This window comes from Antechinus flavipes, chromosome 1, assembly GCF_016432865.1.
Source record: "Antechinus flavipes isolate AdamAnt ecotype Samford, QLD, Australia chromosome 1, AdamAnt_v2, whole genome shotgun sequence".
Classification (NCBI taxonomy): domain Eukaryota; kingdom Metazoa; phylum Chordata; class Mammalia; order Dasyuromorphia; family Dasyuridae; genus Antechinus; species Antechinus flavipes.
In genome coordinates this window covers 656,687,998-656,713,772 of record NC_067398.1, presented here as the reverse complement: position 1 = coordinate 656,713,772, position 25,775 = coordinate 656,687,998, and the positions used below count along the sequence as shown (strand labels likewise).

The following is a 25,775-nucleotide window of genomic DNA, read 5'->3' as shown; positions in this document are numbered from 1 at the left end:
ACCCTAATCTATAAGAAATCAAACCATTCTCCAATTGATAAATGGTCAAAGGATATGAACAGACAATTCTCAGACGAAGAAATTGAAACTATTTATAGACATATGAAAATATGCTCCAAATCATTATTAATCAGAGAAATGCAAATTAAGACAACTCTGAGCTACCACTACACACCTGTCAGATTGGCTAGAATGACAGGGAAAGATAATGGGGAATGTTGGAGGGGATGGGGGAAAACAGGGACACTGATACATTGTTGGTGGAATTGTGAACACATCCAGCCATTCTGGAGAGCAATTTGGAACTATGCTCAAAAAGTTATCAAGCTGTGCATATCCTTTGATCCAGCAGTGCTACTACTGGGCTTATACCCCAAAGAGATACTAAAGAAAGGAAAGGGACCTGTATGTGCCAAAATGTTTGTGGCAGCCCTGTTTGTAGTGGCTAGAAGCTGGAAAATGAATGGATGTCTATCAATTAGAGAATGGTTGAGTAAATTGTGGTATATGAAAATCCTTCTTTAGCCCTTCACTCCTCAAGAACTGAAAAGCTCTATTTAAGTCCTTTCTGATCAGGTGTTCTCAATTCTTTACTTTGGGCCTGCTCAGTTTACTAAAATAAAGACTTATACGGACTTATTTTCTCACTTAACAATAATTCCTTATTTTTGCTTAGCACCTTTTGCTTGCATTATCCCATTCTCCCACCAATCCTGTGAGGTAAGCAAGTTAGATATAATCATGTCTGTTTAATAGATTGAGAGGATGTGTCTTAAATTGCTTAAATGATTTGCCTAAAGTGACACAATGAGCCCATTGCAGAGCTGGGATAAGAAGTTGGGTCTTCTGATTCCAAGACCATTAATCTTCACATCATATTCCCCTACTTAGAGAAATACTGTTTCTTTCTCAGTCCAGCATGAATGTATTCCCCAAGCCATATTGGGAATGGATGTCTTGTGCCAAGCCAAGTCTGGAATGGGCAAGACTGCAGTCTTTGTGTTGGCTACCCTGCAGCAGATCGAGCCTGTGGATGGACAGGTATGGACATAGGAGGTGGGAAAGTGTGTCTGTCTGCCTATCTTTACAGTAAGAAGCCTTAGCAATTGTGGCAAGAACTTCTCTTTCATTCTTTTATTTCCATTATCTTCCTGGGAGATAAGAAGTAGGTGAGCCCTTTAAAGATGCTCTTCAAATTCTTACGGAATTGATTTAAATTAAAGTTTTGTTTTCAGCCTTATTAGACTGCGAAAGAGAGATGAAAGGGAGCTAGATTCCAGAATTCCACTTTTTTATATATCCCTTATGTATTTAAATACACATGTTAGCAGTGGAGATTGCAAAATTTCTCATGATTCCTGCCATTGTTTCTCCATGAGTTCTTCTATAGAAGGCCCTGCCAGTATGCTGAAGATTCTCTACTTTTTCTGTTTTATGTGTCCCAGGATAGTGCATGGGCTGTGTGCCATGGGACAAGTACATCTCCTTTTCTGAACATAAGCTTCTCTCTTTTTTTTTTTTTTTTTTTAAATTTTTTTTGTTATACATATATTAACTTTCTAAAAATACGTATTTCTTTATGAATCATGTTGGGAGGAAAAAACCATGAGAGAGGGGGAACATTAAAACAGAATAAAGAAATGAACATAGCATGTGTTGATTCACATTCAATCTCCATAATTCTTTTTCTGGATGCAGATGGCATTTTCTATCCAAAGTTTACTGGGGCTGCCTTGGAATAAGCTTCTTTAATGATCTCTTGTGACACATCTTGGGCATGGGTAGCCAGCCTTCTTGTCTTCCTGGCATAAATTGTGTTTGCTCCATTGACTTTTGAGTCATTTTCAACTTTAAGGTAGTTAGGTGTGGAATAGGGGGTTAGTAGGATCCATCCTCAAGAAAAGGCTTTACTTAAAAGACCTGATAATCCCTTGCTGTCTTTGTGGTAGAGGAGGTTCTTGTTCAGTGACTTCAGCTGCTCTACATGAATACAACTATTCCCTCCTCTCTTTATTTCTTAAAAGACTTCCTAATTTCTTTCCTGAGCAAGGGGGCTGTCATTCCCCAAACCCATGATCCAGTCTTAATTAGATTGTATATAGGTTGTTTCCCCTGTCAGAGATCAAGGATTCTTTCCCTTTTGTCTTTGTATCCCTTGGGCCAGCATGTGGTATGCTCTTGTTGATTGGTTGGTGGTCTCTGAGATCTCTTCCATGATCCATCCAGTCAGGATGGAGCGAATAGAGCAAGCTCTTCTTCTCTCCTTCTATCTCCTACCTCTGGGCCCTTGTGCAAACCGTCTCCCAGGCCTAGAGGATAGTCCTCATATCTCAAAGTGTTTATCTTCCAAGGCTCACCTAAAATGTCAACTTCCTTTTATGCTCCATTAAATGATTATACCTAGATATCTTTGAACATGCTGTAGATAACCCTAATAAAATGGAAGCTCCATGAGGGTCGGCACACTTTGTTTATCCCTATTAGCCCATTGCCAATACTAAAGAACTTGCTATCATTTATTATCTTGATTGGATTTTTCTCTTTTATGGCTTATTTGATCAGAATAATCGAGGATCTTTGAGCCATTTCTGTAATTATGTATAGCCTTTATTTCCAATGTGGGGCAGCATATTTCCTTTTAATGGTAGATATATTTTGTATGTCTATATCTGTACCTTTTTTCCTTCCATCAAGTTTCTTTAAGGCATGTGATCTATACTTGGAGAAAAGCAAGAAGTACCATTTTTGTGGTGGTCTTGGGTATTGAGTACAAGAAATAACAAAACGTGTGACAGTGCCAGAGCTGTTAGCTAGGCCATTTATGGTTCTTGTCTCTGCAGGTAACCGTTCTTGTCATGTGCCACACTCGGGAGTTGGCCTTCCAGATCAGTAAGGAGTATGAGCGCTTCTCCAAGTATATGCCCAGTGTCAAGGTAAGTTCTGGGTGCTGAGATGATTGAGACTGCTACTACGGTCACCTTTAAGTTTAATTAGACAGGAACCTCAACTATTTGTTAGAAAGGAATTTTTCCCACCACATTTTGGAGTTGTTGGGTGTCCCTCAGTCCCTGGTGCCTTCAACTCTGTTGCTTGGTCAACATTACAAAACTTGGCCACCATACTGCCTTTGAGGTTTGCCATCATTTATCTTTAAAAGCCTAATGAATTATGCACTGTCTCCAGAGACACAGAGTTAGAATCCCAGCCCTGTTGTTTCTTTTAAATGTGTATCAGTTAACGGGCCAGCAGAGGCCTCGATGGGGCTCCAGGCCTGAGGCTGATCTGCTGGACCACAGCAACTCCTCTCCTCTCACAAGTGAAGACAACCTCTTACTGTGTTTCACCTGTAGGGGTTGGTTCTGTGGTCTTTAGTGACAAGTGCTTATCTAGGCAAGGGACAACCTAACTTCCTCAGCCATAAAACGGCCTTTGTGTTTGGGGACAGGCAAAGACCCTTTTGTCCAAGGAGTTTCAGGATTGTGTGTGCTTGTATGATGCAGGGATGTTATCAGTGTTCCCAACTTCTCTACGTATATTTTGCAGGTCTCTGTGTTCTTTGGTGGCCTCTCGATCAAGAAAGATGAAGATGTTCTGAAGAAGAACTGCCCTCATGTAGTGGTGGGGACGCCTGGCCGGATTCTGGCCTTAGTACGCAACAAGAGTCTCAATCTGAAAAACGTGAAGCACTTTGTACTCGATGAGTGTGACAAGATGCTGGAACAGCTTGGTGAGTCTCCACTTACCGTTTCTGCTGTCCCTGTCCCTTGCAGCTTGGCATCCTGGGTTCTGAAAGAACCAGGGGAATGCACTGTGCTGTATGTCTGTTCTTGGTCAGGCAGTTGGGACTAGAGCAATGGCAATCATACCTGGTGCTCTTCTAGCACCTCGGCCCTTCTCTGTCAATTCAGGGGAACATTTAGGGTCCCCTTTCATGCTTGGTCTAGCCTATTCAATTTCCAGGCATTTCCCCTTAGAGCCCTGGAGATGAACCTGATTTTCCCCTAAGTCAGTGTCCGTTTTCAGCTATTTGGCTGATTCAGACCGAGGCTGAACTCTGCCTTGGGGAACCACAAGCACAGACGGGGGCCATTGGGTACTTGGGAAGAGGCCAGGATCCTCATTTCCCAAAGAACACCCTCCCTCCTCTCAGTCCCCAACCCCAAACATAAAAAAATCTTTACAAGTTGGAAGGGAACTTGGAGACCATCTAGTTCAACTCTATGAAAAAAATCTCTTCTGCCAACCATCATGGTCATCTAAGTTTTGCTTAGAAACTTCTAGTGTGGACTCTGCTAAGCACTTTCTTAACTTAATGTAAAGCCTAAATTTGTCTTGAGTGCAACTGCCTTTCTGTTCCTGGTCATGCCCTGGAGGAAGTGTGAAGGCAGAGCATTAATGGACTTTCATTTGGCCTCTTGTGACATTGTCTAGAACTTGGAGTTCCAAGTAGAAAAAGCACTCGATTAGGAATCAACTTCTTTGGAGGTTCAGATCCTGTTCTTCCTTATTAGTTGGTGAATTTGAGGAAGTTGTTGAACCCCCGCTCGACCTAAATTTCATCTCGAATGAGGGCATTGGACTAGATGACCTCAATGACTTCCTTCTACCTCTAAATCCTATATTCCTTTGACCGAGGTATACTGACCCATAATCCTCCTTATTTTTTACTTAGGTCTTTTGAGTCAGGGAAAAGCATTGGGAGCAAGGGGAGAACTAGGGTAACTTGAAATCTCCCAAATTCCTGGCTCTGAGTGCATCCCAGGCCAGGCTCTCTGCAGAGGCAAGGCTTAACAGCAGTAATTTGCTATAATTTGGCCCCGAGTCAGGAGGGACCGTGAGAAGTTAGGTATGTGTCTTAAGTGTGTCTGAAGTGCCAACTGCAGCTAGAATCCCAGCAGCTGTCTCTACCTCAGGCTGCCCTACCCCGAGGCCGTGACACGAGGTACACGGGCGCAGCTGGGTTCCCCACTGACAGCGTGTGTAAGTCAAAGTACCGCTCCTTCTTACACCCATCTCCTCCCTGCCATTCCCTGCTGTCACCTCACAGCCCAGAGGGCAGCAGGCGTGGGCCTTGGTCCCAAGACATTTTCCCTCCTAGGTCCCGTGCCCTCTCAGCCCACACCTTGTGTTTGCTGGGGTTGGGGCGGGGCTCGGGGACCAGAGTGCGGGCGAATGGTTTTTGGTGTGTGGGGAGGCTTTGGCCGGCAGGGACCTGACGCCCTCTGGGCTTTCTTTCCTGCAGACATGCGCCGGGATGTTCAGGAGATCTTCCGCTTGACACCCCATGAGAAGCAGTGCATGATGTTCAGTGCCACGCTGAGTAAGGAGATAAGACCCGTCTGCAGAAAGTTCATGCAGGATGTGAGTGCGAAGAGAACATGCCCCCAGCCCAGCTCACCAGAGGAGAAACCCCCCTTAGCCCCGGCTGCTTTTCGCCCCTCACCTGGGAGCGGGGCCTGCCACAGGCTGGACTGTGCTTGGGAGCAGCCAGGAGTGGCTTAGCTGCCCGCCCTCCCCGACGACAGAGAGGCAAGAGGCCACGTGGTGTAGTGGAGACAGAGCAGTGGACTGGGTCAGAGCTGGGTCTAAACCTGGCATTAACTCGCTGTGTGCCCGTGAGCGAGTCACAGCCCTCTGGCTCATCTGTAAAATGATGGGGTTGGACTAAGTGATTTCCATACCATAATGGTTCTGTGACTCTGAGCTCTTAACACTGAACAGGTGAGCCCTGCTCTTCTCCCCTCCCTGGGTGAGAGGGTGCAGGGAAGGGACCTGGCTGCCTCTAAAGGTTGCTCAGTGCCTGACCTGCGGCGTCACAGGGTCCCTGGGGTCAGAGTTCCCCATGGTGGAGTGGTGCATCCCTGGGACTAGGGCCTCCCTCTCTGCCAAGGTTGGGGGGGAGGGGTCCCTGTGCATTCAGGAGCAGGCACCAACTTTCCCCATCTCAGTTTGTTCCCTTCCTCTTCTGCCATTCCCCATCGAAATTCCCCATGCCTCTAGCTGATGCACCCCCATCTTTGCTAAGTATGGACTAGCATTCAAACGCGACCCCTTCAGAATGGGATCAAGCGCAGAACAGGACTCCTGGGCTTGCTTTTTGTCACAGCGTTTGTCCCGCTCTGTTCTGTGAGGCAGGGAACCTCTCAGGGAGCCCGGTGTGGAAGTGTAAGAATTCCCATCCTTCTTCCTCACAGCCAATGGAAGTTTTTGTGGACGATGAGACAAAATTGACACTGCACGGACTACAGCAGTACTATGTGAAGCTTAAGGACAGCGAGAAAAACAGAAAACTCTTTGATCTCTTGGATGTGCTGGAGTTTAACCAGGTGAAACCTCCGTGCTGAGTAAAGCTGGGGGTAGGAGCCCTTGGACTGTGACTGCCCTGACCTCCAAAGTGGGCTGTAGGGTCTGATGAGCTCTCTCTCTCCTGTTTAGGTGGTGATCTTTGTGAAGTCAGTGCAGCGCTGTGTAGCGTTGGCTCAGCTCCTAGTAGAACAGAACTTCCCCGCCATTGCCATCCACAGAGGCATGGCTCAGGAGGAGAGGTGAGCTTCCCTGGAGTAGCAGTAGCCGTGTTCCAGCTCACCTGTCAGGAGGGCCGCAGTTTCCCTTAGAATATAAGCTCCTTGAGGGCAGTGCCTACCACACAGGAAGCACTGAATGGTGCTTGTTTTACTTAGCTTGAAAGTATGTTTCTCCCTATACTGTGAAATCCATTTTACAGCTAGAGAAAGAGAAGTTGTGACACCCAACTCTTGGGGAGTAGAATTGGGATTTGAATTTATGTCTCCAGGTTCAAAGTCATCAGTCTTCTTTGCCCTCAGTATTGAATACTTTGTATTCAGTTTCCTAATCATTAAGAAATAAAGATAAAGGAGGTGGGGGGAGGGGGAAGAAGAGAAGCTAGGAGTTAAAAGGTGGGCTAGGGTAGAATAATCTTATTTCAGTAATTAGACAATCTGAGCATCTGTCCAAAGGAAAGACCCTCTGGGGAGAGCACTTGCTCTCTGACTCGTCTGTGTCTCAGCTTTTGAAATTTACTCATGACTCTCCTCTGTCCTTCCCAAATTCCAGATTATCACGATACCAACAGTTCAAGGATTTTCAGCGGCGGATCCTGGTGGCCACCAATCTCTTTGGCCGAGGCATGGATATTGAGCGGGTCAATATAGTCTTCAATTATGACATGCCCGAGGACTCCGATACCTACCTGCACCGGGTGAGAGCTTGCCCTCAGTTTTGTCTGTACTCCCCAGCAGGCCAGCCAGTGCTTACCCCTGAGGGTAAGGGTTTGGGGGAAGGCCGGCGTAGGAGTTGGGAGCCATCTTATCAGAGTTAGGATTAAAGCTCACCTGCTCCAGTCGTAGTGTGAGGTGAGAAAACGCGTCTAAGTTTGCCAGCGTCACCCCACCTGTACCTGCCAGCATCCTCTCTGCCACTGCCCACGCTTAAGGGTCTCTGCTCTGGGAGCTGAGGAAAGGATGTTCCCCTTCTGGCTCTGATGTTGCCGTCTCTGGTTTACTGCAGGTGGCCAGGGCTGGCCGGTTCGGTACCAAGGGCTTGGCTATCACTTTTGTCTCTGACGAGGGGGACGCCAAGATCCTTAATGATGTTCAGGACCGGTTTGAAGTGAATGTGGCAGAGCTGCCCGAGGAAATCGACATCTCCACATACAGTGAGTGTCTGTGCTGGGGTTTGCCAGGGCCTAGAGCGTGACTGGGCTGTCTGGAACTGGGGCAGAGCGGCACCGAGGTGGTGCCAGCTGGGGCCTCTTGAAGAAGGCAGAAAGGTTCTCAAACTAAAGAGTTAATTTTTTTTCCCTATTTTCCTGCAGTTGAACAAAGTCGATAACCAAGAGCCACAGACGGGACCATCAGGGTGACCCCTGCCTCCGTTTGCTGCTTTTAATGTTTTCTTTGCTAAGTGACGACGGGTATCACAACTATTTTTACTGTTTTAAAGCTGTAGATTTGTGTAAGAATAAACTTTTATTACAAAAATCTCACATCTTTTTCCTTTTTAGGAAAAAATTATTTTTAGAAGGGAAGAGAGAAGCATATGAGGGTTTAGAATCCTCTTTGTGGGTATGTTGAGAATTAACATTATTAACTCATGCATCAACTCAACCTGTTTAATCTGAAATATCAACCTTAGAAAGCTTAAAAAAAAAAAAAAGATAAATATAAACAAAATTTTAAAAGTCCACTGACAGAGCTGCCTGTGCCCCCCCACTCCCTATTAGTAGATAGGGATGGGGACGAGCCCCTTTGTACCGTTTGCCTCAGTCACTGATGTCACACTCTTTCCCTAATAATGTGAGAAAAAGGAAATGGGGCCCAGTTCCATCTCATCTTCTGTGATCCTGGCCTTTGGTGCCAAAGCTGGGGGAGGGAACAGAGGCCCAGGCCTGGCCCAGAGAGCACCCTCCCCAGGGGGCTGGCTCTGGTGGGGGAGGGTATCACCAGCTGCTTGTTTCTAAGCCGGGGCAGTTTCCACCCTTCCTCAGGATAGCAGGGGCTACGTTTTGATTCCCTTGAGGCCTGGCTCTGTATTCCTAGAGCTGGGTGTCCCTTGAATGAGGCCTGCCTTCAAAGGAAGATGGCCTCCCGAGGAGTAGTAGGCAAGAGGCTAGAGAAGAGGTGGCAGAATCGTTCTTTGGCATGTGCAAAAGCTGCTGTGTCCCCGTGGGGCTCGTTGGTGCCGATCACATCCCAGACTCCAGCGAGGGTCTGAGGCCCTGAGGGGGGAGAAGGGGCTTAGTCAGTCTTGGACCCTCCCCTGGGCCTTCTGCCCATCTCACTGGTGGCCACTCCTGCCCCCTGCCCTTACCCGGCTCTGGCTCGTTGTAGAGGTGGAAAACTCGTTGTACTTGCTCTTGGTGACGATGCAGGCCCAGCGCTGGTATTCTTCTCGAACCTACGGGGGAATCGAGTGGGGAGAGATGGATCTTAGCTGGGGCCTGAGCCAAGGGTCACGGGCTTTAGGCCCCTTGGTCTCAACTGTTTTGTGTGGCAGTTAAGTGCTGGAATCCCAAGCCCCCCGCCCCCCACCCTTATGTGCGGGCCCTTTTCTGGCCTTCCTCTTCCATGTGCCTGAACCTGCAGTAACCTTTTGATAAGTCTGCCTGTTAAGTCTCCACTCCAGTCTACCCTCCACTGAGCTGTCCAGTTTTAATCTTCCAAGCCCAAATCCAATGTTATCCTTGCTAGTCAATAAACCCCAGGGGCTCCCTGTTCCCTTGAGGATCAAATATAAAATCTTCTGTATCCAAAGCCCTACCACTCCCTTTTCGGTCTCATGTTGCCCTGTGATCCCAGTGTACATCCTCAAAGGAGCTGTTCCTTTTCCCAAGATGGGACATTTTCTTTGGCTGTCCCCCATACCTAAAACACTTTGCTTCCTTCAAATCCTAGCTGAACTCCCTTCTTCTACAGGGATTCTCTTGTCTGTTTTTGACCCAGCAATGCTTAGAGCTGGGCCCACCTCGTAGCAGGCGCCTTGATTAATGCTTGTTGACTGGCTGATTCTGAGTCCAGAATTCATCCCATTACATCAGAGCTTTCTAAGGCTCCTCCCTGCTCATGTGCCCAGACCCCCACGCAGGGGCTGCCCTGACCTTCTTGTTGAGAAGACAATGCAGCAGAAAGAGGAAGCAGCCTTGGAAGCAGTTGAGGATGGTGAAAATGTAGACCAGGACCTGACTCTGAGGGCCAAATAGGAACAGACCAAAAATCCAGGTACAGCCCAGGATGCAGAGTTGAGCGATGGCTGTGAAGGTCAGCATCCTGTTGGGCAAATTGCAAGACCAGACTGATAAGCCAGGCTCCCCTCTGATTGGCTAAGCCTCTCCTCCCAACAACCCCGATGGCAGCCAGTCCTCTCTCTCTCTCCCCCTCCCCCCCTTAACACACATTTATTACCTAGCTTTCTTTAACTTTTTCATGTCAGGGTTGATCTCTGAGAACTTCTGGGTGAGTTTCCAGACAGTGACCACAAAGATGAAGGCATTGAACTGGGGAAGAAAGCCAGACTGGGTTAATGTCCGGGGTCATCAGTACAAGAGGTGCACCTGGCAGTTGGGGGAGCCAGCTGTAAGTGGGAATCTGGGAAGTGGCCAAGGAATAGGGGATGATAGGTGACTTACTGCAATGATGAGCGTAATGGGTCCTAGGAAGCTCCAGATGAAGCCATTTTTCAGGCTCAGCCAACAGCTACATGGAAGAAAGAGGAGAGGACCATCAGTGAGCTCCCTGCCCAACCTCCCCCCACACCCGTGGGGAAGAAAGGGAGATGAGAAAGCGGGGGGGGGGAGAAGAGACTCACCATCAGTGAGTGCCCTGCTTGTCTCCCTCTCCCACCCGGGAGAACAAGATTGGGGGGAGCCTTCTCTGAGTGGCGTGCCCCTGCTTATCCCATTGCCCTCACCCATAGGGAAGAAAAGGGTATTGGGGGGGACCCATATACCCCCCTGAGTGGGGAGGGGGGAAAGAGAAAGGGAATGAGGAAAAAAGAAAAGGGAGGAGAAGAGGAAAGATGAAAGGGAAAGAAGGCTGAAAAGGGGGAAGAAGGAAGGGGAGAGGGAAAGAGCAGAGCGGAGGAAGAAAGAAGGTGGGGCGAATCCGAGGGAGGAGGAAGGAAAAAGGGGAGGAAAGGCGGATCACCCCCCATTCCCACACCCCAGCCGGCCGAGAGGAGGCCCGGGGGAGGAGCCGCGCACTCACTAGCGCGGCCGGCCGTAGCCCTGGCTGTAGACTGCGGCCGAGATGGCCACGATGAGGGCGGGCGTCCCGTAGCCGAGCAGGCAGAGCCAGCGCGTGCGGAGGCCGGGCCCCGGGAACACGCGCACCACGAGGAAGTAGAGCTCCAGGCCCTCGAGGCACATCCAGCAGAAGGCGGCCAAGAAGCAGTAGTGCAGCAGGCCGGCCACTAGGCGGCAGCGCAGCCCCACCTGCGCGCGGGGAGACAAGGCCCGGCCGGCCCGGTCAGCCCGGCGCTCCCGCCCCTCCCTCCCCCCCCCCCCTTAACACACATTTATTACCTAGCTTTCTTTAACTTTTTCATGTCAGGGTTGATCTCTGAGAACTTCTGGGTGAGTTTCCAGACAGTGACCACAAAGATGAAGGCATTGAACTGGGGAAGAAAGCCAGACTGGGTTAATGTCCGGGGTCATCAGTACAAGAGGTGCACCTGGCAGTTGGGGGAGCCAGCTGTAAGTGGGAATCTGGGAAGTGGCCAAGGAATAGGGGATGATAGGTGACTTACTGCAATGATGAGCGTAATGGGTCCTAGGAAGCTCCAGATGAAGCCATTTTTCAGGCTCAGCCAACAGCTACATGGAAGAAAGAGGAGAGGACCATCAGTGAGCTCCCTGCCCAACCTCCCCCCACACCCGTGGGGAAGAAAGGGAGATGAGAAAGCGGGGGGGGGGGGAGAAGAGACTCACCATCAGTGAGTGCCCTGCTTGTCTCCCTCTCCCACCCGGGAGAACAAGATTGGGGGGAGCCTTCTCTGAGTGGCGTGCCCCTGCTTATCCCATTGCCCTCACCCATAGGGAAGAAAAGGGTATTGGGGGGGACCCATATACCCCCCTGAGTGGGGAGGGGGGAAAGAGAAAGGGAATGAGGAAAAAAGAAAAGGGAGGAGAAGAGGAAAGATGAAAGGGAAAGAAGGCTGAAAAGGGGGAAGAAGGAAGGGGAGAGGGAAAGAGCAGAGCGGAGGAAGAAAGAAGGTGGGGCGAATCCGAGGGAGGAGGAAAGAGAAAGGGGAGGAAAGGCGGATCACCCCCCATTCCCACACCCCAGCCGGCCGAGAGGAGGCCCGGGGGAGGAGCCGCGCACTCACTAGCGCGGCCGGCCGTAGCCCTGGCTGTAGACTGCGGCCGAGATGGCCACGATGAGGGCGGGCGTCCCGTAGCCGAGCAGGCAGAGCCAGCGCGTGCGGAGGCCGGGCCCCGGGAACACGCGCACCACGAGGAAGTAGAGCTCCAGGCCCTCGAGGCACATCCAGCAGAAGGCGGCCAGGAAGCAGTAGTGCAGCAGGCCGGCCACTAGGCGGCAGCGCAGCCCCACCTGCGCGCGGGGAGACAAGGCCCGGCCGGCCCGGTCAGCCCGGCGCTCCCGCCCCTCCCTCCCCCCTCCCCCCGCCACTTAACAGGAGCCTAAGGTACCCGGCCAAGAGGAAACGCGCCCCGGCTGCCCGGGGGGGGGGGGGGCGTACCTGTCCTCCGCCGGGGTTGGCGCTGCCAGCCAGGAAGACGGCGGAACCGACGAAGAGGCAGAGGCACAGGTGCAGGTGGATGGTGGTGCGGGAGCCTTGGATGGAGCGGCACAGCAGGAAGGTGAGGATGCAGAGCAGGAGGCAGACCAGGGACACGCTCAGCCCCACCTGGGTGATCACCGACAGCGTCCAGTCCTGGGGCCGAGCAGAGGGTCGGCGAGCGGGCCAGGACCCAGCCGGGGCCCGAGATCGGCGCGATTCCCTGCGCCCTAGTGCGGAACGCCGCCCCCCTCCCCCACGCGCGCCCTTCTGACCGCATCCCGACTCCCCTGACCCCTCCTAATGACTCCATCTTTGACTTCTCCCTTGCCCCGCCCCCTCTCACCTCCACCTCATAGTGGGCCACGAGGATGGCGAAGCTGCTGAGGTGGCTGCAGCGGCAGGTGGTGCTGGTCTCGTTGGTCCCCACCCTCCGGCAGCCAGTAGTTGCCCAGTGACCACTCCCATTATTGTCATGTTGCCAGAAGGCACAGATCACTTCCTGCCTGGGCTCAAGGCTAGGCTTTTTCTGTGGGCACAAGGAGGGAAGTCCTTTGTGGCTGGCAGCAACTGGTTGGGGGCGGAGAAGGCTTCTGTCCCAGCAGGGAAACTGAGGCTAAGCCCCGAGTTCCCGGCAGTGGGAGAGTCTGGGAATCTAAGGTTAAAGAGTTCAGCAGCACAGGGCTCTGCATCAGCTTCTGCCGCAGACTTCTGGGGGGGCAACCCGGGAAGGGGGTGCCCCTGTAAGGAGGCGCCCCGGGAAGGAGACGCCCCGGGAAGGAGGGGAGGTGCCCCGGGAAGGGGGCGCCCCGGGAAGGAGGTGCTCCGGGAAGGAGGCAAGATGCCCCGGAAAGGGGGCGCCCCGGGAAGGAGGTGAGGTGCCCCGGGAAGGAGGTGAGGTGCCCCGGGAAGGAGGAGCCCCAGGAAGGGGGCTCCCCAGGAAGGGGGCTCCCCGGGAAGGAGGCGAGATGCCCCAGGAAGGGGGCTCCCCGGGAAGGAGGCAAGATGCCCCGGAAAGGGGGTGCCCCGGGAAGGAGGGGAGGTGCCCCTGGAAGGGGGCGCCCTGGGAAGGGGGTGCCCTAGGAAGGAGGCAAGGTGCCCTGGGAAAGGGGAGCCCTGGGAAGGAGACACCCCGGGAAGGAGGCGAGATGCCCCGGGAAGGACCCGCCCCATACCTCCTGGGCAGCCCATTGCAGTTTTTCCAGTCATCAAACCTAAAACTACTAACCATTCCCCAACTGCTCCCCTACTGCCTTATGAGGTCAAGTGGATTAAATTGGATTCCTTCAATTTGAAGATAATTTGATATCTGTCATGAGTCTGCTTTTCTCCAGGTTAAACATTCCTAGGATCCTTCACTTGATTGACATATGTCTAGGACAGCACAAATGGGACTTGCCAGTTCCTCTACCCCCCAACCCTCAAGAGCACTCACTGGGTGGGCGAAGGCAAAAGAGACAGGGGGGTCGAGATATGCGGTGTCCTTGTTGCTCAGGAAGGCCGTGCTGACAGCAGAGAGCAGAACTGGAATGCCCCCTTTTACTGGGCCTTCATTTACTTCCTGCAGGTGAGCCTGCTTCTCAGGGTCCAAGACAAGCGGGGCTTGGGCCAGCAGTTTCCCCATATTATCACTGGAGAACAGGCCCACAACAGCTGGTTCTGTTGGAGGCAAGTAATGATTTAGCCCTCTTCCCCTCAGCCCTGGTCCCCTGCTCCAATGCCATCTCTTCCAGAAATCTTCCCTCTCCCCTCCCCAATTCTGTGTGCTTCTACCCAGAAGATGCCTCCTACTTTTCTCTTTTTCTCATGTTGATGTGTTCTAAATGAGACTGAATGGTTCCTTATGTCCTGAGCTTACTCAGGTACAGTTTCTGCCCTAACTTTTTCTCTGAAATTCATTCCTCCCCTTCTCCACCTTCTGTTTTTTCTTTATAATCAGATTCCCATGCCAGGACCCTCTAGGAAGTCTCCCCCAATGCCTCTGGGTCCATAAGGACCTTTCTCCTCAGACTTCACACAGCATTTAGTTTTGTATTTAAGGCACTATTGAATATAATTGAACCTTCTGGATTTCTTCTTCCTACTAGAATATAAACTCCATGAAGGCAAACACCTTGTCTTATCCAGACCTTGTATGGCGTCCAGTTCCTAGCAGGGTGCTTAACCACCGGTGAATGGATGAATGTGCACCTGCTCCCCCAAGGCCTGCTCTCTTCCTCTAGCCTGATCATTTGGGCCAGTTCTCACTCTACCAGGTCACTAGCCTCAGCTTGTCACCTGGCCCGTGGGCTTGCCTCTTTCCCAGCCTTTCCTCTTTCCCTGGCTTGTCCCCTGTTACCTGAGCCACCGCGCTTCAAAGCCAAATTCCAGTCCAGCATCATCTTGGTATGGCTCCTGCCTATCTCAACGTTCCCCATCGGTTTGTCCGTAATGTTCAGGGACAGTTCTGAGGAAGTAGGAAGAATTCAGTGTGGAAGCTGGGAGAAGCTACAGGGAGGGAGGTGGGGAACTGGGTGGGGCTTGCTCACCTGTGCCGTTCATAGTATGGAAGACTGCGCCTCCATTGGGCATGGCCTGGACGAGGTCTCGAAGGATTTGTTCAGTGATAGAGAACACGTATGTGGCCACTTGAAGCCGAATCTCTACAGGCAGATTCTCCATGTCCTGGGATATCTTCAGAAGTTGCTCCATATCCTGCACAAAATTCTGGGGTTGGGAGAGGGAGAAGAGCAATGAGAGTGAATCAAGCTATCAGCCTTCCTGGATCCCTCACCACATTGGGAAACCAGGCGAGCCAGCAGAAACTGGTGCTGTTCATCTATTGAAGGCAGATCCAGGACACCATGAAATTCACCCCAAAATGACAACTCCTTCTCTTTCCCTCATTTTTTTCCTGCCTCAGAACCCTGATTTGCAATAAGTAAAAACAACTAGGGGTATTGTGGGGTATCAATATTGGATCATCCAGTTCAGCTTCCTCCTTTTTCAGATGAGGAAACTGAGGGCCAGAGAAAGGCAGTGATGACTAAGGTCACCTGGCTGATAAATAGCAGTGGTAGGGTTTGAATCTAGGCTTTCTAACTCCTAAAATCCTGTTTTTTTTATCATGCTAAATTTGCCCAAGAGCTGGTAGGATCTTAAAATTGGCATCCACCCCATCCCCAGCTCTTTTCCTTTCCTCTCCATCTTCACCCTAAGATTGGATCTCCCTAGGCTGGACATGCAGCGGCCACTCACGGACTTGAGCTAATCAGTGCTGATGTGCTTGGAGGCTTTTAACTTGCTCCACGTTTCTGACTTAGACTGATTTGCTTATTCTGGGCATCTGGTAATGTCTAAGTGATGGTGCCATTTTGGTGCCAGACCAGGGCATACCCTACCCATAACCTTTCTGAAGCTCGGTCCCTTGAGCCAAAGTGATTTGCCAGCTTCCATCTCCCCATTGGCAGGAACTAGAGGCCCAGCTCTACTTTCATTAATAAACCGAGGCTCACAGATTTATTACGTGATTAACACAATGCACCCAAAGAGCAAGGAAGAAATTTGGAGTCCAAAATAAGAGCTGACTCCTAACTCAGTACTTTTCATTACGCCCCCTTGCTATCCCCTGCACCTGTGTGTGGATTGGATTGATAGAGGGGGCCCGGTCTGTGCATCCTGGTGTGTGAACAGTGTTTGATGGGCATAGATCCAGCCATCACTCAGTGCTAGAAATAGTCCCTTTTTTCCTCCTAGGATCCAGGGTCTTCTTACCTCAATGGATTTTTGGGCAGAGGCAGCTTTGAATTTGCTGGGCATAGAGCTCAGATGGTTGAGGAAGTTCTGGAGAGAGGGAAAAACAGGACTGAGAATTAGGGGTCCCAGAGCCTAGTTGGGATAGCAGGGGGAGAAGGAAGGGGTCAAGGAAGGTCTCAGGGTCTCAGGATCCTAGCAAATACTCACCTGTCGGACTTCACGGGGTGGAGACCAGGAAGGGATGCCGATCTCTGTGAAGGAGACGGAAAGGCAACACCATTAGTGGGGTAGCATGGAAGCAGGATTTACTGCTAGAAGAATTCAGAGAAGATTGCACCCAGCTTCACTTTACAGCTGAGGAAGCTGAGCACTGAAAAGTGGGGAAGGGGCAATAATGAGTGGCAAAACTGAGACCTGAACAAAAGAGCCCTGACTGCAGGTCCAGAGCTTGTTCCCTTCTGCTTCCCAGGCACAGTCTCTAGCTGAATGTCCCCATGTGAGCCCTGCTGTGATTATTGATGATAATAAAGCATCAACAAAAACGACTCATTCCACTGGATGCTTTTCACAGCCATCTTTTTTCAGTAACACTTCTCTCCTGATCCTTTCTCAGCTTGCTCAATCCAAGGTTTCCAGACCCATGGGAGCCCAGGATGAGATACAAGAAAGACCTAAAATCTGAGTTCAGTGACTCTGGTGTATCCAAAGAGAGATTTCAAGGAGCCAGGGAATTTGCACACACACAAAAAAGCTTCATTTTCATTCACATCTAAATTAAATCTGGCATTCTTTTCAGTTATGTTAAAAGCTTTCTTCTGAGAAGGGACCTAGAGGTTTCAACAATCTGCCAGAGGAGGTCCCAGCATGAAAAGGTTCAAATCCCCTGATTTTAGAGATGGGAGAAGTGAAGGGCCCTTCAATATGCAGCACAGACCGCATTTGGTCCCACATTTCTCTGAGTTCTAGTCATCTTCCACCTGCCCCAGATTCTCTCAAAATCTACCCAGACTCACCAAAGTCAGGTGCAGAGTAGGGATGAGTAACCTGCCCTTCACTAATGAGGAAAATTAAGAGAATTCGCTTCCTCCTCCTCCCCTGCAAGAGGACGGAGCAGGGGTATGGGCCCAGAGGGTCATTTAGGACGGAAAAGGCCAGGACCTGAACTTCATTTCTAGGTTTGCTCCCTTTCCATCTGGCCTGGGCCCCCAGTATTAACATGGGTGTCCTGGACTCCTGTTCCCCTCTAAGGTCGCAAGTCCCACTCTACCCCCAACTTCCACTTTTAAAAACAGGAACCTGGACCTCCTCCTGCCAGGCTTCCCCTTACAAAGTCCAACTCAGTGGCCACCGTGGGTTAGAGGCTGGGGTGGGGAAGAGACAAAATCCTCCTTCCTCACCAGTAAGGGATTGAAGGTGTATTTTCAATTCTCTCCCTGCCCTGGTGAGTTAGACTCGCCCTGCCCAAGAGAGAGGCTTAGTTAGCTTCTTAGCTCTTCTACCCAAACTGAGACTGGGACTGTCTGAGGGTGAAGGGCAAGGTTAAGAAGTCCAAGATTAGCTCAGAACACTGTCCCACCTGGACAGCTACAAAGCCTGCCTTTCCGCACCCCGGGAGGGGGCTGGAGCTCTCTCCAGGGGAGCAGCCTAAGCCCACTGTGAGCGGCTAGAGCAAGGAATGCCAGTCAGTGCCACTAGGTCAGACTGAAGAATTCTGTCCCCAAAGCCATTGCTCTTGGGCGACCTCCGTGCCCACAGGGGCTCCAGGATGTCTGCCTGGTGCTTTCCACATTCTGTTCCCTGCAGTGCTTGGGTCCAGACTTCCTCTCCCAGCCCAGAGGTTCCTGGTTTCATGTTTTGTGGCTGACTCTGTGCCATGGCTCTGGAAAAAAGCCCCAACTCCCCCCACCCCCACCCCCGGGGTGACCTTGCCTTGCTCCTTTAGCTCTGACTTTTGGAGGAAGCACCACTCCTTCCCCATAAAAGCTATTCTCTGCTTTGGCTGGCTCATTCAGGGGGCTTCTCATGGACTCACTGAGTGTCTCAGTTCATCCCCTGGGAGTCTCCCCCAGTTTTGTAGGTCTGTGTGCTCCTAGGGGCATACCTATACTCTGGTTCTTTCTGCTTTTGGCTACCTTCCGAAGGGTGTATCCATACAGACCCCATGGGGTGCACAAAGTGAGCGCTTGAGCATTCATCCATGTAAGAAGAAGGGAAAGGGGGTAAGGAGCAACTATGGTTTAGACACAGAAGAGATCCGGGTGGGGCTTGCTGGCATCTTTTGCCAATGTCTGTCTGCAGGGAAGGATGGGAACTGGGCTGGGCAGAAACATCCCAAGCCCTTGGAACCCACAAATCTCTCCCTTCAGTGTTTATATCACTTCCTGGCCTGGGCCTCTGGAGACAATGATCTGAGGAAAACCAGTTTCCTTCCATTCTCCTCTTGGGGTGAAATTGGTCCAACTAGCAGACTCCTATTTATTATAGAATTAGAAAACTGGAAGGGAATAAGAGGTCATTTGATGTAACACCCAAATGTTACAGATGAGGAAACAGACCCAGAGAGTATGTGACCTGCACAGATTTACACAGGTATTAAGCATCGGAGGTGAAATGTGAGCCCAGGTACTCTGGCCCCAGAGTTCTTCCTACTGACTCACAGCATGTCTCAGTTGCATTGTGACTTCCCCACAATACTTTGTACTCGCCCTTTCTGCTTCCAAAATCTCCCTCTGCCTTCAACTTTCAGTCACCTCTCATTTGAGTTTTCATCTCTCAAATTTTTATCCAAACCAGATACTGGTGCCTTTGTCCCAGGACTTCCTTCTCAGTGCTATTTCTGCCTCATAATCATCTTCTGTTTTAATTCCTGCTCTCATTCTAGGCTATTTCATACAGACTGAAGATCCCTCAAGAAACTTAATCCATCAGTTCCTTCGTCAATTCAAATCTCATCACCTATTTCTGTGCTCCAGTCAATTACACATCTTTGATCTTAGCATTGCCCCCACATACTCATACCTGGTAGTAACAATCCCAGGATGCTGATGAGGTCACTAAGTAAGGACTCTGACAGTTAAAGGAAGAAAAGATACAAGATAGTAAGCTGAGGAGGTCAAGACAGGGATTCTAAGGATGGGGGAGATCTGGGTGTTTACAGGCAACCAGGAAGGAGAGGCTGATGATTTGGAGGGAGAGGTTAGATCATGGTCTCCAAGGCCAGCTCCTGGAGAGGTAAGAGGGCATAAAGATGGAGGGCACAATAAAGGGACTGGCCTTGGCAGGGAAAGGAGCCGTCTCTTCGCCAGAAACAAGAACAGAAGAAGAGGATAGGTCTGAGAGGCATGATGTCCAGGAGGTGAGGGAGCTGGAAGAGCAGCCTTGATCTTCTCAGAGAGTCATGGCCAAGAGGGTTTTAAGGAGAAAGGGCAAGGCTTTGAAGTGCCCCATTAGAAGATTAGAAACTTTAGGAGCATTATCGAGATTACATTGTAGACAAATAAAAGACTTAGCCAGGTAGGAGGCTCTGTAATCCCTGCTGAGGGGAGGGAGGCTGAAGTGGATCTCTTGAGCTCTGGAGTTCTGAGCTACAGGAGGGTTAAAGTCAGTGGAATGTCCACTCTAAGTCTGGCACCAGTATAGAGACTTCCTGTTTGGAGAGGGCTGCCAGGCTGCCTAGGGAGGGGAAAGCTAACCCAGGTTTGAAATGGAACAGGAGAAAAGTCTTCCACCAATAAATCAATTGTGGGTGGCTGCTGCATTTCCAGCTTGGTGAGACTGGGAGACCAAGGAAAGAAGGAAGGAAGAAAAGAAATAGAAAAAAAGAAAGAATAAAAGGACTATTGTCTAGCAGGGAAGACCCAGTTAAAATCAGACTTAATAGAATTTGATCCAAAATATGGGATTATGTGCTTAGCGCTGGAGGGACCATTTTAACGTCCCCTTTTTAAAGAACAAGAAAGGAAACCCAGATTAGGTAAGTGACAAGTATAGGGTCACACAACCAGTAAGTATCAAAAGTGGGACTTGATTCTCCCTCCTCTGACTCCAGAGACAAGGCTCCTTCCATTGTTCCTCTCAACCTCCCAGTAATAACATGATTTTCTTCAGCAGCTACTTACAACCTGCCTATGGATAATAAGTACAATTATAGTTAGCCTTTATAAAGTAATTTACAGATATTGTCTCCAATATTTGATCCTTACAACAACCTGGAAACAAGTGCTTTTATTTCCATTTTACAGTTTATGGAACTGAGGCAGGCAGAGGCTAAGTGTCTTTGATCAGGATCATCCAAGATCTGAAGCCTTTTTGACTTTGGATCCAATACTTTCCCCTCTGTACCCACTCGCTACCTCCAATCACAAGCTCTCTGGGATTCAGTTTCTCTACATTTTGATTGGTTTTCTAGTGCTCTTAGACAAGGATATTGTAGGGACAGATTGCTGGCCTTGGAGTCAGAAGACCTGGCTTAGCTGGGTGACCCTGGGAATATTTGTAGCCTCTCATATCTCAAAGCAGCTCTAAGACTATAAGTGATCATAAGTAAGAATTTATGAGTAAATGTTTGGTGGAGTGGGAAAAGCATTCTGCCATGATCCATGATTGGGAAACTCTGCTTCTTCTCATCCTGTCATGTCCTGCCTCTATGCCTTTATCCAGGCTGTGTCTCCTGCCTGGAGCACACTTCCTCTTCATCCCTGCCTGTTAGAATCTTTTTCTGTTCAGTTTAATTCAGCAAACAACAATTGAATGCTTCCTGTGTGCCAGGTCCTGAGGATACAAAGCCAAAACCAAGACAGCCCCTTGTCCTCAAAGAGCTTCCATCCTACTGGAATCTTCTCTGATTTTCTCCCCCTTTCTCCACCTCAAAGAAATCCCCTCCCTGTTCACATTTCCCTATATACAAGTTTTTGTTATTGTTATTTTTCTCTTGGGGGAGCGCCAACCACAATCTACTTTGTGTTCCATTTGTTTATGTCACATAATTTCCCATCCATTAAAAGTTCCTTGAAGGCAGGATCTATGATAATTATTGTTATCTCTATCTCTCCAATCCATAACTACTCAAAAAGAATGTGTCCTGACCATCCACACAGGAAAGACCAAGAGGATGAAAAAATGTCTCTAGCCCAGATTGTTTTGTAGCTGAATGGAAAACCTATAGAGCATGATCATCTTTATGTATATTTGGGACCAACAGTACAGATAGAAATTGAATTGGGCTCAAAATGAAGCAGAGAATAAGAGTATAGAGTTTAGGGAATTGCCAGTCTTCTCTAATGACCCCTAATTTCTTCTGGTAAATAAAAGTCTATTTTCAATACCATATTCCACTGGCTGTGAGACACAGAACATAATTGAGGTCCTCACAGGGGACACTAGAGAAGCCCACGAGGACTGAGCCCCTGTATCCAACAACCAGTGAGGAGCTCCAAAGAATAGAAGGCACAAAGTCCTCAAAGAAATGCAGGAAAAAAGAAAAAGATGGTCTAGGGGTATGGAGAGACTGGGGGAAGTCAGAGAGCTGGTCCATGTGCTCAGTCAGAGTTAGAGACTCTGGAGGAAGGCCAATGGGTGGGCTCCCTGTGGCAAAGGGAAATCAGCCAGGAAGGATAATGACAATGGCCCATTTCTGTGGCACCTTAAGGTTTACAGAGCCTTTCTTTGCCGCACCTTCGGCAGGTGGGCCGGGGGTTCTGTAGATGAGCTCCCTGAGCTCTGAGGGGGCAGGGACCTCTCCATGCTCCCGGAGTGGGCACTGCCAGTGCCTCAGACCCAGGACTCCTATTCTGAAGTAACTGCCCTTCCCAGCAGCCTGGCACGTAGCCGCCTCAGTGCTCACAGGGTCTCAAGATTTCAGGGCATTTAGCTAGTGCTGCCCATGTTCTGCTCCATAGAACCCGTGGCTCCAAACTTGTTCCAGCTCAGAGGTTCCTGGCTCTAACCCTGCCATGGGATCAGGAGAGCAGCTGAGGTTCCTGCTTGGCTGGACCTGCCCTGGTGCCCTGGCTCTGACTGCTGGGGAAGCATCGCCCCTTCCCCATCCAGGGCCCCGATCCTTGGCTGGCTCCCCCAGGGGCTTCTCACAGACTCCCTGAGTCCCCAGTTCATCTCCCCTCCCGGGGTCGCGGACGCTCCTGCTCCCTAGGGACATACATACCTACACACTCAGACCGGTTCTCGCGGCTTTGGGCAAAGCCCGGTTTGCATTTGCACACATAGCTTCCGACAGTATTCTCACAGAATCCGTTTGGCTCACAGAGAGATTTGTCCTGACATTCATTTTTATCTCCAAAAGGAAGGGAGAGGGGGTGGTTAGCGACCTGAGTTTGGGCACAGCAGGGACCGGGGGCTTCCAAACCCTCAAGTACCGCTTGCCCCATCTGACTGGGCTGGGCAGGAACAGAGCGAGCCTCGGAGCCCCGCTCTCTCCCTTCAGTCTCCTTATCCCTCCTGGTCGGGGCCTCCTCAGACAGTGATCCCAGTGACACTGATTTCCTTCTTGGAGACTGACCCAAGCAGCCTCCTTCCCTCCCCCATCTTCTCCCTGCTCCTTTTTATTAGAAGGTCCTGGAGCTGGAAGGAAACCTAGAGATTGGGTTGGCCAAGGTGGGGAAGAGACTCAAGCATCAAGGTGGGGTTTGAACTCCAGTCCTCTGGATGGGAAAGGGGTGATGCTTCTCTTAAAACTCAGAGCCAGGGAACCAGGGCAAAGCCCCCTGGGGGGGATTTGGGCTTTTGTCCCAAGCGGATGGCAGGGAGTCAGCCAGCAAACACTAAACCAGGAACCTCTGATCTGGGAGAGCACACGTGGGCCCAAGCACTGCAGGGAACAGAATGAGGGCCACACAGCTGAACACCCTGAGTGTGTTCACTCACTGAGGCAGCAGCAGTGGTCTTGGGGACAGGACTCCTGGGTCTGACCCACAGGCTCTCCCTTGGAAGTACCCATCCAAGGTACTTCTTGCCTTGGCTCTGATCCTTGACTGCCCCCTCATCCCCCACCCAGGGGGCTTCTCATAGACTGAGGGCCTCAGTTCATCCCCTGGGAGTTCCTGGGCTTTCTCCTCTAGGGACTTACCTACGCATTCTATTAAGTGATCCCCGTTTCGTTTGGCAAATCCTGGCTTGCATGTGCATACATAGCTTCCAAGTGTATTTTTGCAGACTCCATGGGGGGCACAGAGAGAGCTATTGCGCTGACATTCATCCACATCTGTAAGAGAAAAGGAAAGGGAATGAGGAACACCCTTAGTTTGGACCTGGGAGGGCCTTCCTGACACTCTGGCACCTCTTGTCATGATCTAGTTCCTGAGTATCATGGAACTGGGCTGGATAGAAACATCCCAAGCTGTTGGAGCCTCCAGACCTCTCCCATCAGTCTCCATATTACCTTGTCCTTGGCCTCCTGAAGCAGTTATTTTTGTGACACTAATTTCCTCCTATTCCTTGATTTGGATTAAATTGACCCAGGAAGCAGATGCTCCTTATATACCAGTTTCCTATGAGGGGCTGGGGACTCAGTGGACACAGTGCCGGGGCTGGAGTCAGGGAGACTCATCTTCAAGAGTTCAAATCTGGCCTCAGACCCTTCCTGGCTGTGTGACCCTGCGCATGTCACTTAACCCTGTTTGTCTCAGTTTCCTCAAACTGGCTGGAGAACAAAATGGCAAACTACTCCAGTATCTCTGCCAAGAAAACCCCAAATGGAGTCATGGAGAATGAAACACACCTAAAATGACCAGAGAAAAAGAGTTGTTAGGGATTCTAGAGGTCATCTGGCCCATCAGCCAGATGTGGAAACTGAGATGCAAAGAGGTCAAGTGGTCTAAGGTCATAAAGCTTGTTAGAGATCATTGAATTTGGGACTTATTCTCTCACATGTTTAAAATAGAAGCTTCTTGAAGGCAGGAGATGGTTGCTCGCTCTGTCTCTGCCTTTCTATGTCTGTCTGTCTCTTTGTCTCTGTTTCTGTCTCTGTATCTATCTCTGTTTCTCTCTCTCCTCTCTCTTTGCATTTTCTTGCTAATATTTATTGAATTGCTGGTGCATAATAAATGCGTCAAAGATGCCTTTTCTTGCACGTTGGCAGAGGACTCCCCCAGCCTTCTCCTAGTGACCCAGATGCTCTGCTCTCCAGTTGGGGCAAAGCATGGCTCTGTGGCCTTAGAGGGGCTCATCCATCTGGGGAGGAGGGAGGCCGCATCTTGTATGAAGGCCATTACTTCAAAATCTGCCCCACTGGTTGAGACCATCCCCTTTGCATTGGAAAGAACCTAATTATCCAAACAAACTAGAACTCTCAGATCCTCCCGACCTAGCAGAGAGTGAAGGTCACTCTTTCAGTGGAGCCATCTTTTGGCTTGGTGTGAGGGGCGGGGGGGGGGGGCAAGACTGGGAGCAGGAAGGACAGGGCCCTCCATGGATCTTCTCAGCCCCTTCTCCCTCAGAAACTAGGACCTACAAGAATCCATCTCCCTGTGTTGCTGCATCAAAATGTGGCCCAGAGATTCCTGCTGGCCCTCAATAAACCACCTGATCCTTCACCTGATCTCCCAGAGCATCTGGTAATACTATAAGGGCATCAGTTTCCTGATCAGACCAAGGATAGGGCTTGGATTAGATGGTGGCTAAGGCCTCTGCCTTCACCCAAGCTTGAACTGCTAGTTTCTTTGGTGTCTCCCCCAAAGGCCATTGTCAGGGGAAAGTCCTTTCCAGAGTCAACCTGTTGTATATTTCCTCCAAGAAATGGACAAATTTCATCTCCCCTCCTTAAATATCTGTATTGGTGAGAAAAAATAAATATGGCAGATGGAAATCGGAGATGCTTGGGAGGCTTGGGCCCAGGAGGGGACCTGGCACATAGGGAGAGAGGGGGCCAACCGAGGCAGGCTTCTATATGTTCTGGAACCTTTAACTCTTCATAAGAAAATTAAAAAATAGCATCTTCCTCAGTCAGTCCTCAAGCATTTATCAAGCACTTCCTATGAGCCAGGCACTATGCTAGGTATACTAGGGGTGCAGAGAAAGACAAGTGGTCTCTGCACTGGAAGACATGCTTACAGATTAATGAGGGACACAGCATGCAGGTAAATTCAGACAGAAGGGAAGATTTTGTAAACCTTAAGTGCCATGCAAATCAAGGTATTAATGCGGAGAATTCTCCTCCCATCAGGGCACCTAGTTGGCTTTTGGGAGGCTGGGCCAAGAGGAAGCCCTATCTAGGATGGAGCAAATGGGGTAGGAAAGAAAGGACACAAGAAAATAAGTGAGATGGCCCATGTCATAGGTGCAAGGGGAAGGTAAAGGCTATGGGATGGGAGAGAGAAAGTGGCAAAGGGCAGAGAGAGCTGGGCGCCGAGTGAAGAAGATCTGGGTTCCAGTTTCCCCTCAGACCCAACTAGCTCCAGGAGTCTTCAGGGTCCCCAGGTTCTCAGTGCCTCAGGCACCCCCTCAATATCCCTCCTTCCTCTGTCTCCTGAATATTGGGTACCACGGGGCAACATTGCCAGGTAGGTCAAACCCTATGGCCTCAATTCTTCCTTTGGACAACAGTTTGGAAAGGCAATTGAATCTCCCAGCCCTGAACCAGGATCTGAGCAAAGCACTTGGAAGGAGTTTCCTGAGGGAGCCTGAGCTGGAATGAACAGAACAGGGAAAATGACAGAATTTAGGGGTGGCCCTTGTAGAGAGGAGCTAAGGACACTGAACAGAGAGAGCCAGAGTCAGCGAGGGGAAGGGGCAGGTCAGAGGTGGCCCCTCTGAGCAGGTAAAGAGCACTGGCC

General features: G+C 50.2%; 2 protein-coding genes across 9 annotated transcripts in view; one reads left to right on the top strand and one right to left on the bottom strand.

The window, feature by feature from the left end:
- DDX39A (DExD-box helicase 39A) overlaps window positions 1-8,000 on the top strand; it is a 30,433-nt gene extending 22,433 nt beyond the window's left edge. For all 3 annotated transcript variants that reach the window (XM_051971715.1, XM_051971713.1, XM_051971714.1), the window contains exons 3-11: window positions 914-1,041; window positions 2,841-2,933; window positions 3,544-3,727; window positions 5,243-5,361; window positions 6,195-6,326; window positions 6,436-6,545; window positions 7,075-7,219; window positions 7,528-7,675; window positions 7,835-8,000. In XM_051971715.1, the coding sequence (XP_051827675.1) occupies window positions 914-1,041; window positions 2,841-2,933; window positions 3,544-3,727; window positions 5,243-5,361; window positions 6,195-6,326; window positions 6,436-6,545; window positions 7,075-7,219; window positions 7,528-7,675; window positions 7,835-7,851 (1,076 nt within the window). In that variant the 3' untranslated portion in view covers window positions 7,852-8,000. The remainder of the gene's footprint in view (window positions 1-913; window positions 1,042-2,840; window positions 2,934-3,543; window positions 3,728-5,242; window positions 5,362-6,194; window positions 6,327-6,435; window positions 6,546-7,074; window positions 7,220-7,527; window positions 7,676-7,834) is intronic.
- ADGRE5 (adhesion G protein-coupled receptor E5) overlaps window positions 7,970-25,775 on the bottom strand; it is a 36,850-nt gene continuing 19,044 nt past the window's right edge. For 2 of the 6 annotated variants that reach the window (XM_051971699.1, XM_051971704.1), the window contains 15 exons: window positions 23,072-23,206; window positions 22,151-22,279; window positions 16,198-16,241; window positions 16,009-16,077; window positions 14,784-14,961; window positions 14,594-14,701; window positions 13,691-13,914; window positions 12,602-12,784; window positions 12,217-12,411; window positions 11,842-12,068; window positions 11,263-11,329; window positions 11,039-11,130; window positions 9,617-9,785; window positions 8,830-8,916; window positions 7,970-8,737 (listed from right to left, as the gene is read on the bottom strand). In XM_051971699.1, the coding sequence (XP_051827659.1) occupies window positions 8,705-8,737; window positions 8,830-8,916; window positions 9,617-9,785; window positions 11,039-11,130; window positions 11,263-11,329; window positions 11,842-12,068; window positions 12,217-12,411; window positions 12,602-12,784; window positions 13,691-13,914; window positions 14,594-14,701; window positions 14,784-14,961; window positions 16,009-16,077; window positions 16,198-16,241; window positions 22,151-22,279; window positions 23,072-23,206 (1,940 nt within the window). In that variant the 3' untranslated portion in view covers window positions 7,970-8,704. Of the gene's footprint in view, window positions 8,738-8,829; window positions 8,917-9,616; window positions 9,786-9,920; window positions 10,013-10,144; window positions 10,212-10,721; window positions 10,949-11,038; window positions 11,131-11,262; window positions 11,330-11,841; window positions 12,069-12,216; window positions 12,412-12,601; window positions 12,785-13,690; window positions 13,915-14,593; window positions 14,702-14,783; window positions 14,962-16,008; window positions 16,078-16,197; window positions 16,242-22,150; window positions 22,280-23,071; window positions 23,207-25,775 lie in introns of all 6 variants that reach the window. The other 4 variants (XM_051971702.1, XM_051971700.1, XM_051971701.1 and 1 more) reach the window with 4 other exon arrangements.